Raw genomic sequence first — 14,853 nt, 5'->3', positions numbered from 1 at the left:
TCAAGCGGACAAAGAAGCAAGTCATTCAGATTTGCTTGGTTTGCAACATTTGTATCTGCACCTGCCTCGTAATCTAGTAGAGCGCTGTTTTGCAACTTTTATCACCAGACAGACATTTGACATTAGAGAAAAATCTCAAACAACAACGATGACCTTCAAGCTATTTTTTTTTTTTATTGCGTCACAAAATGTAACCACGCCAAAAAAAAAAACTGCGGCAATTCTGAAGGAAATGTTAGATATTTGAAAATGACTTTCGATCCTGCGCGTGACATCCCGTGGCACTTTTTGGGCTTCCCACCAATCATGTCGCTGACGGAAGAATTTCATCAGTCTGGCTTTTGCGCGGCGTTCCCAGGGACAGACCGCGTCTCCTTTCAAATCTTTTCGGGCCGTCATGTGTTTCTGCTTCAGATCTAATTGGGGCTGTCACATAAAATATCAGCTCGGATGGGATTCTTAATCATTTGTGATCATAATCGCCTGGGAATTTGTTTTGCGGATTTGGCACTGAAGACTTCCCCCCCTTCGCATTTTGTGCAGAGCAAAGGGGCACATGTGCAGTACAGAGGAAAAAGAGGGAGAAAAGTCTAGCTGGTGTATTCTGCTTGACGGTAGGGATCCATTTCACGCCCAAATGAAAGCAAAGCCAGGGGGGGAATGTGTGTCAAGCATGTGTGTGTGATAGGTGTGGTAGGACACGGGTTCGGCCTGTTAGCATTTGGGAGGGAGGGAGGGGACCCCCTTCATCACCCGGCCTGACGTTCCCCCGGTTCAGTCCGAGCACGCAGATCAGACGAGTCGGCGCATTATTGCACGTCATTATTTACCCTGATGACTCGCGTCCAGACATATCGGGCCGGTTGTTTGTATAGCTCGATATTAGAAATCGTACATTTCCAACATGTACTTGACCTCTGACCCTTGCGCCTTTTGTCATATTTGGTGTGAGGAATGAGAGGGAAAAACCTGGAGAGGAATGAAAGAGGATGACGCCCTCCTCGGAGAATAACAGACACGCAAGATGTGCGACTTTGTGTCGTCATGACAGCAAACAAGAAGACAGCCAGCCAGCCCGCGTTTGACTTTTTCAAGATACGCCTCGTCGTTTGCTTTACACTTTCTCCAAGTAGGAGCGTTTTCGAACCTTCCGTTTCCAACCTGTTCCGAGGCATCTCCAATTTGTTAACAAGGACGAGCGCCGAGGTGAAATACCACGTTTGACGCCTGTGTATAAGAATTCCATCCATGTATCTGGCGTATGTACGCTGATGATGGCCATCTGGTCAGAACTTGTGGAGTGTCTCCTCCCAGCAGGCAACTGGAGCTGTGAGCCAAGACCCCAGGCCCAACACCCTGCTGGACTTTGAAATCAGATCTTTATTGTCCATAAAGCCTCGGCCAAGTATGAAAAATCAGCCCTTCCTTACAAACACGCTGGTCCAGCAGCGAAGTGGGGGGGGTGGGGGGTGGAAGAGACATCGAGAGACAACTACATGTTTTGGAGATGTGCTAGCACGCCAGGGAATTGAACGCAGAACTCGTCGACACGAGGCGGACCACCCCTACGTCCAGGTGAAAGCAGTTTTTTTTTGCCGTCCTTCCATATCAAAGGTATGCCACACACCTGTGATGACGTCAGCCCCATTCCAGCAGCCTCCACCATAAACATGGAGTCACATTCTAGCCGTGTTTACACACACTCGTGTGTGTTTTGGCCTCCTGGTGGCCTTTTTTAGCCGGATCTCGGCGCGGCTAATTGCAGTGTCTCAACTCTCTTCTGCTCTTCCCTCTCCCCTCCCGCCCCCTTCGCGCTCCACCACCACCACGCCTGGAGCGACGTCACACCAAGGTGCGAGAAGAAGAAGAGCGCATTTTTCCTCCCTTCATCATCCAAAGAAAACACACTGACACACACCGTGGTCCTCCTCCTCTTCCTCCTCTTCCTCCTCTGCGCCCGCAAGACCCTCCGAGACTGAGTCATTTCCAAAACGCTAAAGACAACCGAACGGAACCGCAAATCCACGCTCTCTCTCTGCCTCATCCTCTAAGGACGTATTCTTTTTTGGATTGGGTTTATTATTTTTTATTTTTTTTTGGTATGTTCGGACAGAGCCACTTTTGGGTCGCGTTTTGCGCTCGGCGCGTCGGGGAACTCGTAACGTGACAGACAGAACCGGAGCGACAATGAAGCCTTTGGACCTGGGCTCAGTCACCTCTTGAGCGACTTTGCTGCGCATTAAGATGCGCCCGACGGGAGGGGAGCTGGATGATGAACATTGATTGACTTGACGTTTCCTGAAGACAAAAACAAGAGGAGGATTCTCTTTTGTTTCCTTTTGACATCTGAAAAGTAACCTGCAAAGTTCTCAAGCGCTCAAACATGACGGTTCGCCTGTCCCGGATCCAACTGGCTCTGTTCTTTATCTTGCTTTGCCCGGTCAATATCATCGGATTGTGGTGGTAAGTGCTCATGTCGAGTGATGATTATTGATTATTATTTTTTTTAAATATTTTTTTTATGGCTGCAACGCGACGACCTTGATTGGTATTTTGCGCGCACTTGCGTGGCGCACTTTTATGCGCAACTAGTTGTACAAAATATAAGCGAAAACGTCTAAATTTAATATGTTTTTTATCTATCTATCTATCTATCTATCTATCTATCTATCTATCTATCTATCTATCTATCTATCTATCTATCTATCTATCTGTCTAGCTGTCTAGCTGTCTGTCTGTCTGTCTGTCTGTCTGTCTGTCTGTCTGCATTGGTTTCATAAATGTACTTTTCATAGTGAGCTTAAGTATTTGGAGGATAGGAAATCAGAAAGAAAGAAGGGCGGTGATAGCTGTCTTCTCAGTGCCTGCAGTTGTGTTCTTGTGTGTGTGTGTGTGTGTTTTGGGGGTCAGAGTCAGGAATGTCAGGTGGCCCTTCAGGGCGCCGTGGATATGTCATCATAAAACAATCCGTGCAGGTTCAGCACGGCGCGGTGTGTGACAGACAGACAGACAGATAGACAGATGAGATCTTTTCAGTCTTTGTCGTTTGTCTCCATTCACACCGAGAGACGGACAAACGGACGAACGGACGTGCAATCTTTTGGGGATTGGTTCCCAGCGAATCCTCCCACTTGACCAATTTGATTCAAGGTCAGCGTGGGCTGTGCTGTTCAAGGAGACCCGTGCGCTCTTCCGTCCTGTCACGGGTGAGAGCCAAGTCGCACTCCTTTTGGCACGGGCCTATTGCAAAGTGATGAGAAGGCCTTGTAATCAACTCGCCGGGAAGTCACAACAATGTCGACCAGAGCGCAAATGGAATCTCTTACATGTGCTGATGCGGCAAAACTGGCCAGTTAGTGGACACAGGAAATTCAATTTGTCTGTCTTCAATAGAATCTGTTGTTGTTTGGAATATATCATGGATTTTTTTTTTTAATTGGATGAGTGCTCGACAAATTTTCGACATTTTAGCTTTGATAGTCAAACCTGAGTGGTGAAACTTTCGAGCAGGCCGTTGGGACTACTCATGAGGTCCTTGTTGCTGACCACGGGCCGCATGTTGGTGAGCGGCGATAGCATCTGTTTCCTTTTCATCCCCACTGACATAAATTGTCATCTTCTTTCAGCGCTAGACGGCGGAGCGAGTGAGCGAGCGAAGGAGAAAGCACACCTGCGCATCTGGCGGGGGGACAATGATGTGCTCTGTTTGAAAAGCACCGGGCGACCCGTCGTTTCTCGCTCGCCCCTCTCTAAAGTCTCTCTTTGTCTCACCCGGCCGGCTGAGGAAAAAAAAAAAAAAAACCCGTGACGTCCGTCCGTCCTTTCAGAGCCTCTTTGCTGATTAGGCCGCTCTAATCATTTGGCCCGAGCAAGGAGGAATGCCTTTGCTTTGCCCAGCCGCGCCAACTTTTTAAGAGGCTGCACGCAAAGTGAAGATTTGCCTGGATGAAACCTGAGGTGGGGTCGCACGCAATCTTTGATCCAGCGACCAATCGGGCTTTCTGACTTTTGCACTTGCTGCACGATACGAGTGGATCAAATGGCTTCAATATGAGCCAGCGGCGTAAATCATAAAACATATCAAAGGACATTCCAAAAAGCTTGCATGAGAAATCCCACTGTCGAGGCTCGACTTGTGTGGGTTGCTTTTTTTTTTTTTCATGATGTCACACTGACGAGGCATTCATGTGAGACAGATTTGACTTTGAAGCTCTTTCGGCCCCTAATTTCAGCTCCTGTAAATACCTTTGGGTTGTTTCATTGTCTGCGTAGGAGGGTTGTCAGAAATGACACTCGGCGGAACACTGACACTTTGTATCCTGACCATTGTGTGTGTGTGGTTAGCTGGTTGCAAATAGGCTTAAATGGTAGAAGGTGTCTGGTAGCTCCCATTTGATGTGATTAGGGTGTGCATACTTATGCAACTGCATTATTTTTGAGCTAACCTCTGGGAGAAAAAAAATGTACTCATCAAATGGTCAAGGTGATATGTCAAATGAATGGTTGAAAAAGTTTTTTTGAATCACATAAAGCTGTTTTTTGAACAGGGGTGTGTGGACATTTTCAACGATGTCCTCATTCTAAAGAGCTGTCTGTACTAATTGGATATTTGCTCACTCTTACACCATCCACATTTGTTTGAATTGAAGAATCCCTTTAGTTCTTGTTTATTATTTTTTTCCTTCTCACCTTGCTCACCCGTCATCTCCAAACAAGGGCAAGAATGCTTGGCCCCCCCATTTTTGGATATATCTCCCCTCCGCCAATGAACTCTTTCACCTTTCTTGGCTTCGTTTTCAGATTTGCTCTCGTGTGTCTGATTTGCCCGTCACAAAAAAAAAAAAAAAGATATTACCTTCTGGCTCTTTGAGGGATTGACTGGGCTCACATGATGGTGCGCACACGCACACGTGCGTCGTGATGACAGTGTGTAGATAATAAGTGGTTGTTGAGTGGCGCTTTGTGGAGCTAAGTAGCGTTCCAGCACCTGCTAATTTACACGTACGCTTGTGTTGATACATCTGTTCACACACATTGGACAACTTTTGGGAGATAGCGAGGTCTGGTGGGATGTGCGCATCCGGCGGGATTGTTTGTTGAACTTTCTGCAAACAAACGAATGATTTGAGGTGTCGGCGATGAAGCGAGACAAGACTTTCGGTTCCTTTTTTTGGCTGATGATGTTCTTTGTTGTGATTCAGGGCGGTGGGCAGTCCGCTGCTGATGGACCCCAACAGCATTTGCAGGAAGGCAAAGCGGCTGGCGGGGAAGCAGGCCGAGCTGTGTCAAACTCAGCCGGAGATTGTCAGCGAAGTGGCCAAAGGGGCCCGGCTGGGCATCAGGGAGTGCCAGTACCAGTTCAAGTACCGGCGGTGGAACTGCACCAGTCACAACAAGTACTTTGGAAAAATACTACAACAAGGTGAGTCAGCGTTTTTTCCATTTTCTGACAATCACACCATGGTTTTGCGGTTCATTCAAAAAAAAAAAAAAAAAGATAATAAAGCCATCTCCAGTTTTCCACTGGAGGGTTTGCAACCTTTGACCTCAGCAGACAGTCTTGCGCCAACAGGAGGTCAGATGTCTTGTCTAATGTGGCTCGGCAAGACAAGGGCGGCTTTTGTCGCTTGGACTCCGGGCTAGATCGGGCACGCTTGAAATGATCGGCTAATATCTGCTGCGAACGTCCCTCGGCATCTTCTCGCTGCTCTTTGATGTCTGACATGATTGCGTTCGAAAGAAATCTATTCAATCATAATAATATTACACCATTAAGGTTTTGAATCTTGGCTGCGATAAATAATAATACTAATTAAAAAATATATATAATAATAATAAGAAAAAGAAGAATCATAGGAATAATAAGAATAATAAGAATACACAATTAAGGTTTTCAATCTTGGCTGTGATGAAAAAAAGAAATTAAATAGATAAGACGGGAAGAGAGGGCAAGAATGTACCGGCAGAAGACAGAAGGGCAATTAATCACACATTCCTGGCTGTCTATAAGAAAAGGCAAATTGCTCTTTTGTTTTGCAACACTCGTTGACCTGCATCTACTTGTAAGGCTTTTGTTGATACGCATTCAAACAAGTCTCGCTCGCTCCTCTCCTTCAAATAGTTTGTCGAGACTTCAGAAAAGTTGCAAATGGTGAGCTTACGCTGGATTGTTCTGCTTTGGTGAAATTGGAGCAAATTGGACGCCCCAATCAAGAGATCTTATACTAACTGATATTTCCTGGTAAAAAATTGCCCTCCGCTTGTTTGTTGACGTTTCCCTCTGTTCCCCTTTTGTGCTCTTCCACTTGAGTTTTGTAGCTGCTCCAATAACTGCCGCTTCGCCACACTCGAGTCAAAACAAACACTCGCGCTGTGTTTTCGCTTTGTCTTCCCTGGTGTTTTGTTTTTTTCCCCATGAATATTATTGCGACGTTGAACAATTTGGTCCCGTGCAAAATATTTGTCATGATGCATGTGGTCTTTTGCTTTTTTTTTGCCCTTTTGAAGGGCTTACACGGTGATTGAAACATCACTGTAATCTCTTTCTGCAAAAATATCTGCGGGCTATCTTATAAACCTCGGCTAGCGTTAAGCATTTTGACCGCATGCCAACAAGTTGTGTGGATGTGGGCGTGTGTGTGTAAGGCGTGGATTCGCAATAACACATTTAATTGATTTCACAACATTATTTTCAGTCAATGTTGTCTTTCCCGATCATAAACCTTGACAAACTTTTTACAGCTTCCGCCAAGATTTATTTTATATGAACTATCTTTAAATCCCATCTACTCTTAGGCTGGAAAAAAAAAAAAAAACTTCTACTTTTCTACTAAACTAATTATAACCAAATTTTCAGTTTGAATGGTAAAAATATTAATAATAATAATTATTATTTTTTATTATTATCATTATTATATCATCTAAAACCAAAATTTAGACACAAATGGAACTTAGTGATGGGGAAAAGATCCTCGTGTCTCTCACGCACAGACATTCCACTTCCATCATGCTACGCAACACAATGAGCAAATAGGATTCAGTCGATATATCACGTTAGAAAAGCATCTGCAATGGCTTTCCCATGCTGATATGATTTGAATTTGGCCTGATTGAGATGCGCGTGGTAGGTATGGCCGTGCGCATTTCCACTCTCATTTGTCATCAGCGCAAATAGATCACACGCAGCTGTTTGGGGGAAATAAATCAAGCAGGCTTGGAAAAGCAAAGCCAAATATTAGGAACAATAAATAGACTACCTGAGGCTAGCCGCCGCAATTTCCACACGCTATTAACCCAAATCCCCATCCAATAAAAGTGTCTTTGCGAAAAGTTGTTTTCTCGGATGCCGAAAATACATTTAACACATTTGTATTATGTCAGCCCGGGTAATTCATGTTTTGACATCCCAGACCTCCCGGTACCGTTGCCCAAAAAGTCAGAGGATTGAAAGAATATGCATGCGCTAATTCCCGCAGAAGGGCCCTGTGGAATTAGAAGCAGACGTCGACAGGCCCAGACACCCGCTGTGGCGGAGAATTTGTTTGGAATTTATGTCTCCAAGGAAAATATGAAACAAGGCGCTTTGTATCTTGCCATTTTTTGATAGCTTCCACTCAGCGCAACAAGCTCCGACAACCCGGCGCTTTATTGCCGCTCGGAGACAAAAGAAGCCGTAAGAATAGAAAAGGTGGCAAAAGTAGTTGGAACTTAAAATAATAGTCGTTGCCATTTTTGTCCAGAACTGCTATGAGAATGCTTCGAGAACTTACCAATAGCTGAACAAAAACCTTTCTTTATGACACAGATGATTTGCTGATGTGTCAAACCGCCTCAGTATAGCACCAACTCGTGCAGAGGACGACTTACTCCACGCCATATCAATTAAGTATCGGTGACTGGTATCGGCAGCCTCCGCGAGTACACGATACCTTAAAAATAACACCAGGTACCAAATCTGTTAAAGATGAAACAGGAAAAACAATGTGGAAAAAAGAAAAGTAAATGAATATTAAATCTTTTTTGGCCCAGAGATTTCTTATTTTGGACAAATCATGAAGCCCTCACCACACATCCATCCCATAGTGGTCACCTCACCCTGTCCAGTATGTAAGCACACGTGATAGTTCTTTGCAAATGTATACACCGAGGCACTCTCCGCATGCGGCGGCTGTATCGCGCCGCCGCCGCCGCCGCCTTGCACAGCTGGTCTTGATATCGCAACGTTTTGCTCCGCGCCCGGCCGGTCTCATCGCACGCCACCCATTGTGTGTGTGCGTGTGTTACCATCCCTAATGAATCCCATTCTCCGAATGATGAGATATGGAGTTGGCAGGGGAGACGCTGGTGACTGCACGCTCGCCCCCTTCCAGCTTTTAGACATAAAAGTCACTTTGTTTAACTGCGGTCTTGCACACACGCACGTCCGTATTCTTAAAATGACGTTTTTGTTTTTTTTCTTAGCTGTAAAGTGTCGTTTCTGTTTGCAAATTCACACTCGCAGAAGCGGAGCAGCAGTGTTGTGGACGTTCACGTTTCGAGTTGTTTCGCTGACTGAGCAAGAAAATGCCAAGCGCAAAGTAAAAGCGCGAGGCGTGTATTTGGCCCGCTGCCGGCTCATGGGTCGGAATGGAGGACATGCTATTTTAACCTCCTCTTAGAGGAGCAAAGACGAAAGGGCCGTCCGTCTCCAACTCGGGGCCAGTTCTTCCATCACTTATCTGAACAACTTAAGGGGAATGATAACAAAATGACGGGATGAGGGTTTGATATGAGGCACAATGTTGGGTGAGCAAGTGTTGACATGATCAAGGAGGAATCTGAGTAACCGGAGGAATGATGTTCATTTGGCATTCTGGCCCTTCTCAGACAAGGAGGGAAGGAAGCACGCGGAAATTGGAACGCAGTAGAAAATTGGCGCGAGAAAAATAACGTGTTGAAATCGAGAGGTTGAAAATGTTCACACAATTGCACATAATCCATTTATTTGAGTGAGATGGTGCCAGGCATTATCCCTGTTTAAAGGTGGGTGTGTATACATATGCAACCATGTCATCTAAGTGGTTATCCGCTCTCATTTTTTTTTTTTTTTTTGTCAAATGAGTTTTACAGATTAACTTATAGTGTTAGTGAAGACAATTTGCATTCTAGTAATGACGCACGAATTTGATGCACACTTTGTCTAAAAGGATGTGGCGGGCCGTATCTGGCCCCCGGGCCTTGACTTTGACACCTGTGGCCTAGACGTTGGCTGTCAGTCAGGCAAAACCAAAACATTCCACCCATTGCGCAATGGAACTTTTAATTGAAATCACATCGAGCCAGTTGTCGGATTCTTTCCCAGCTCTCCACGTCAAGACAAATGAGCGGAGATAGCGCTGTGCTAATGATGCCAATGGGGCTGAGGACAGACGGCCATTTGACTTGACTTTAGCCCAGACAGGACAGCTCCCAACCAGAAATAAACCGGCAGCAGCTGTGTTCCGTAAATTGTGCGTCTTTAATCCTCTCGGCACTGCCAGTCCAAATGATGTTGAAGAATGGAGTCAGAATTGTGCCAAAGGGTCTTTGGAACTAAGGCGCCCCTCTGCCGCTTTCCCTTTCCAGATATCCGGGAGACGGCGTTTGTGTACGCCATCACGGCGGCCGGCGTGAGCCACGCGGTGACCCAGGCCTGCAGCATGGGGGACCTGCTGCAGTGCGGTTGCGAGGCCACCAGGAACAGAGCCCCCCCGAAACCTCTGTCGTCCGGCGACGGGGTCAAATGGGAGTGGGGAGGCTGCGGAGACGACGTGGAGTTTGGCTACGACAAGTCCAAGCAGTTCATGGATGCCAAGAGGAGACGCGGCAAAAGCGACATCAGGACGCTCGTTGACCTGCACAACAACGAAGCCGGACGACTGGTAAAAACGCATCGAATATATCAGCTGTTCTTCGCGGAGGATAAAGAACATACGCGTATGGTTATGACACTAAACGGTTTGCGGGAAATGCTTACGAGTTAGACCGGCACATAAATGCTACTTGTTAGCCTGTCCATAATGTGCTAGCGCTAAGCTAATGCAATGTCGTTTGAAAAGTATTCCCGAATATTCATTTGGATGCTAGCGCTGCCGCCCAGGTTCCACCTTTCGTTCCAAGAACTTCACTCCCAGGGCTCGCTTGTCCTGTGGAATGTTCCTTCATCCCGCCAACAAGAAACACATCGCCCCCGGCCGTGTTGGTGTAGCGCCGTAAAACGATATTCTGACGAGAATCGGGTTTCTGAAAGACAAAAGCAAGAACGTGCCACACTTTTTTGTTTTGGAGCCTCCGAGGCAGGTGTCCTCCACGGCTCAGCCAGACGCCCCAAAGTTCCTGTTTGTCGCCCGTACCGAGACCGTGTGAATTATGGACCTAATGGGTCTTAAATGCCGGGTTTGGAGCTTTTACATTGGATCGCCGTCTTGATTTAAAGTGCAGCTTTGAACATCTCCAAAGTGACATCACCTCTTTAGTCGTCAGCGTTGGCGATACCGGCAAAGGACGTAATTACGTTTGACTGCAGCCGAGGTCACAGACAGGTAGGGAAGAACGGGCGTGGATTTTGGGATATTTTCCAACTGTAGCATTAGCGAAGAAGAAAGCATTTTGAAATAAGCTGTTTTTGTGCATTCGTGCGTGTTTGTGTGTGTCGCCGTGTGTGATGGGTTAATTATGTGCAGTATAAGTGAATGATCTGTTGTCAAGGCTTGTTGGATGTAGGAAGGCCAGAGGCAAAATGGGGGGGTTAGAGAGGTAAATTCCTTGGGAGAAGCATCTGCTTTTATCTTACCCATCGAGCCAGCCAGCTAGTTTTTGTTGTTGTTTCAAAACCGTGCTCAGGGCTCACCGACTTTTCAGGTCCAAGGAGAGAGACGTGTTCAAAAAACGGCATTTCAAAAAACATCTACAAAGGCACACATAAAGTCTACATGCCAGAAGGTTTTTTTTTTCCATTTATTTTTTACATTTCAATCTGAATATTTAATGGAGAGGATGACATGAAAGTGTGTTGAATGTGAATGTTGATCCATCTGCTTTGTCAACTCCTCTTCAAAGCAGCAACTCAAGTTTGTCGGTTTTCGAAAAACTCCAGTTGTCTGCTTTCATTTGAACCACGGTCCAGAAATCAACACAGTTCTCTGTTCTGGATTATTTCAGAAATGCTCTTCAAACATCATTTGAAAGCAAATTTTGGAATTGTTTCTTTCATAGTGGATTGTTGTTGTTTTTTTGTGCCCCTCCCAAGGCAGTGAAGCTCTACATGCGGACAGAGTGCAAGTGCCACGGACTGTCCAGCTCGTGCACGTTACGCACCTGCTGGAAAAAGATGCCTCATTTCCGCGAGGTGGGCGAGCGGCTTCTGGAGCGCTTCAACGGCGCTTCCAAAGTGATGGGAGGCAACGACGGCAAGACGCTGATCCCCGTAGGGCAGAACATCAAACCCCCGGACAGGCAGGATCTCATCTACTCGGACGAGTCGCCCGATTTCTGTCTGGCCAACCGTAAAACGGGTTCGCTGGGGACGCGGGGGCGAGTGTGCAACAGCACGGCCATGGACATCAGCGGCTGCGACCTGCTCTGCTGCCAGCGGGGCTACCGCGAGGAAACGCTGGTGTTTGAGGAGAACTGTCTGTGTCGTTTTCACTGGTGCTGTGTGGTCCAGTGCAAGAAGTGCACCATCCAAAAGAACCTAAGTCTCTGTCACTGATGAACTGGAACGGATTCCCGTAACTTTTTGTAATGACTTTTTTTTTTTTTTTTAATATATTGAGATTTCTGTGGGTTTGTTGTTGTTGTTTTTTTTTTTTTGGGCCATTGTAAAGTAAGATCCAGACTGTGTGGTTCTCCGTATTGCACCTATCCTGCTTACAGCATTCCTTAAGATATTTGCATTTTCCTGGTCCTAAAAATGATTTCTGATGAAAGCTGATTAGAACATCTCAATAGAAGCTTGACAATAAAACATGTAGTGTGCAGCTCAAATTGGGATTCCTTCCTCACCTCTCATAGAACAAATATTTTTGCAACAAGATTTTTCATCCTAATTTGAAAAAAAAAAGCATCTTCTTTCCTCCAAAACACAGTCATGTCATCATCAAATAAAATGTAAAGATGTGAGGCAAAGACCTGCAGACTCAAATGAGTCTGCAAGTTGACACAAGTTGTGATTTTTCAGGAATTTGTTGCAGCGTTCGAATGCTTTAATCTAGTCGACAAAAATGAGGCCGGGTCCTCTTTTCCGATTCTGCTCCTCATCTCTGTTCTAAAATTGTCTGCGGGTCAAATGCCAACCTCCTTCATTTTGCTTTTGCGGTCATTAATTGTTGATTTTGATGCGTGGATGTCCGAGATGAGGATGGGAATGTTTACTTTATGACAAACAAACATCCACAAATGGATTGAATTGTGTCTTTGTGCACAAAACATCACTTAAAAAAAAAGAAGAAAAGGGCTGGTAGATCACGTGATTGTTTCCAGACATCGTGTTTTTTTCCCCCTAGGTGGCGCATCGACTTAGCAAGAGTAAAGAGGAGCAGAGCATAGGCAGAAGACATTGCGTGATATAAAAAATGACAAATGAGGGAGGTTGTTGGAACTAAATGAATGGCGGCTACAAAGATAACGAGAGAGTGAGCGAGACGCAAAGAGGACCCTGAAGAGGTAGGTAATGTGACACCAGCACTGGTGTTGGCTCGTAAGTGAACGATTTGGCCAAAAGAACGGATCTATTCAGTGAACGAGAGTGAGCGAATCACTTTCTTAAGAGATTCGTTCTTTTTTCACTTCATATGACTTCAACCAGTAGGTGTCGGTAATGCGCATTGAAGGTGGTGCCACCTCGCCGTAAAACAAAACGAAGAAGAAAATGCATTCACCTCCCGTTCACGAACGAGTCGTAAATTGCATTTCCCGTTCACCAACTGAACGGATATGTGAGCGAACGAATCAGTGAATGAGTCATTTGCATTTCCAGTTCATCGCGAGAACGGACGGATCAGTGACGGAACGAATCCAGACTAGTCAATGGAGACTATGCACTGACGTCACAGATCGGGGCGGCCATTATTGTTTGGGTGGCAAAAATCCTCGTCCGCTGCCACTAGACTCGTGAGGATGGCGACCTGGGAATTTCACATTAGATTGCTGGTTTGAAATTATTGTTATTATTGTTATTATTATTATTTTAATAAACATTTATGTTCAAACTTGTCTGGTGTTTTATTCCTTGTTTTTATATTCGCCAATTAAATTATAAAAATCAAACGTTTGGTTGACTGCTTTATATAACAATACGTATGTGTTTTATGTTGAGTCTGTGTCCCCCAACAACAAATGTCGGCATAATGGATTTTTTTTAACCTTTTATTCAAACACATTCGGTATAATAACGCCATCAACTACAATCCAACAAATACAAAATTAAAACATCAATGTCGGCATAACGTGTGTCGGCTGGCATAGCAGCAACGCTGTCTGTCACTCGTGAATCTTCGCGAACAAAGCTGAAAATGGTGTTGATTGAAAAAATGATTTTTCCCTAATAAAGTGGCCTGTTATTAGGTACACCCAAAAATGGCGGTGTACCTAATGGAGTGTCCGAGTGACGTCACGGATCCAACAGCCAATCAGAAAGTGGGGGGTTGTTTGGGTGTGGCACTTTTCACTTTCATTTAAATTTTGACCATGATTTTTCCCTAATGAAGTGGCCTGTGATTAGGTACACCTGAAAATGGCGGTGTACCTAATGGAGTGTCCTTGTGACGTCACAGATCAAACAGCCAATCAGAAAGTGGGGGGTTGTTTGGGTGTGGCACTTTTCACTTTCAGTTAAATTTTGACCATGATTTTTCCCTAATGAAGTGGCCTGTTATTAGGAACACCTGAAAATGGCGGTGTACCTAATGGAGTGTCCGAGTGACGTCACGGATCCAACAGCCAATCAGAAAGTGGGGGGTTGTTTGGGTGTGGCACTTTTCACTTTCATTTAAATTTTGACCATGATTTTTCCCTAATGAAATGGCCTGTGATTAGGTACACCCGAAAATGGCGGTGTACCTAATGGAGTGTCCGAGTGACGTCACGGATCCAACAGCCAATCAGAAAGTGGGGGGTTGTTTGGGTGTGGCACTTTTCACTTTCATTTAAATGTTGACCATGATTTTTCCCTAATAAAGTGGCCTGTTATTAGGTACACCCAAAAATGGCGGTGTACCTAATGGAGTGTCCGAGTGACGTCACGGATCCAACAGCCAATCAGAAAGTGGGGGGTTGTTTGGGTGTGGCACTTTTCACTTTCATTTAAATTTTGACCATGATTTTTCCCTAATAAAGTGGCCTGTTATTAGGTACACCCAAAAATGGCGGTGTACCTAATGGAGTGTCCGAGTGACGTCACGGATCCAACAGCCAATCAGAAAGTGGGGGGTTGTTTGGGTGTGGCACTTTTCACTTTCATTTAAATTTTGACCATGATTTTTCCCTAATAAAGTGGCCTGTTATTAGGTACACCCAAAAATGGCGGTGTACCTAATGGAGTGTCCGAGTGACGTCACGGATCCAACAGCCAATCAGAAAGTGGGGGGTTGTTTGGGTGTGGCACTTTTCACTTTCATTTAAATTTTGACCATGATTTTTCCCTAATGAAGTGGCCTGTTATTAGGAACACCAGAAAATGGCGGTGTACCTAATAGAGTGTCCGAGTGACGTCACGGATCCAACAGCCAATCAGAAAGTGGGGGGTTGTTTGGGTGTGGCACTTTTCACTTTCATTTAAATTTTGACCATGATTTTTCCCTAATGAAGTGGCCTGTTATTAGGTACACCCAAAAATGG

At 45.3% G+C, this 14,853-nt stretch overlaps 1 protein-coding gene across 1 annotated transcript; it reads left to right on the top strand.

Moving 5' to 3' along the window:
* Positions 1-1,731: 1,731 nt before the first annotated feature.
* Positions 1,732-12,022, top strand: wnt6b (wingless-type MMTV integration site family, member 6b). Its single transcript, XM_085920667.1, has 4 exons — positions 1,732-2,463; positions 5,202-5,422; positions 9,604-9,899; positions 11,267-12,022. Exons 1-4 carry the CDS (start codon positions 2,384-2,386, stop codon positions 11,726-11,728), a joined length of 1,059 nt encoding a protein of 352 aa, XP_085776793.1. The 5' UTR covers positions 1,732-2,383; the 3' UTR covers positions 11,729-12,022.
* Positions 12,023-14,853: the final 2,831 nt, after the last annotated feature.

Source organism: Syngnathus leptorhynchus, chromosome 9 (assembly GCF_054491065.1).
Source record: "Syngnathus leptorhynchus isolate UIUO chromosome 9, UIUO_Slep, whole genome shotgun sequence".
Taxonomy (NCBI): Eukaryota; Metazoa; Chordata; class Actinopteri; order Syngnathiformes; family Syngnathidae; genus Syngnathus; species Syngnathus leptorhynchus.
Note: the sequence above shows the minus strand (reverse complement) of the source record. Positions and strands in the feature narration are given on the sequence as shown.

Coding starts and splice junctions, on each gene's coding strand:
- wnt6b (XM_085920667.1), top strand. CDS start 2,384: ATGACGGTTCGCCTGTCCCGGATCCAACTGGCTCTGTTCTTTATCTTG. Junction 2,464..5,201: donor AATATCATCGGATTGTGGTG/GTAAGTGCTCAT, acceptor GTTGTGATTCAG/GGCGGTGGGCAGTCCGCTGC. Junction 9,900..11,266: donor ACAACGAAGCCGGACGACTG/GTAAAAACGCAT, acceptor GCCCCTCCCAAG/GCAGTGAAGCTCTACATGCG.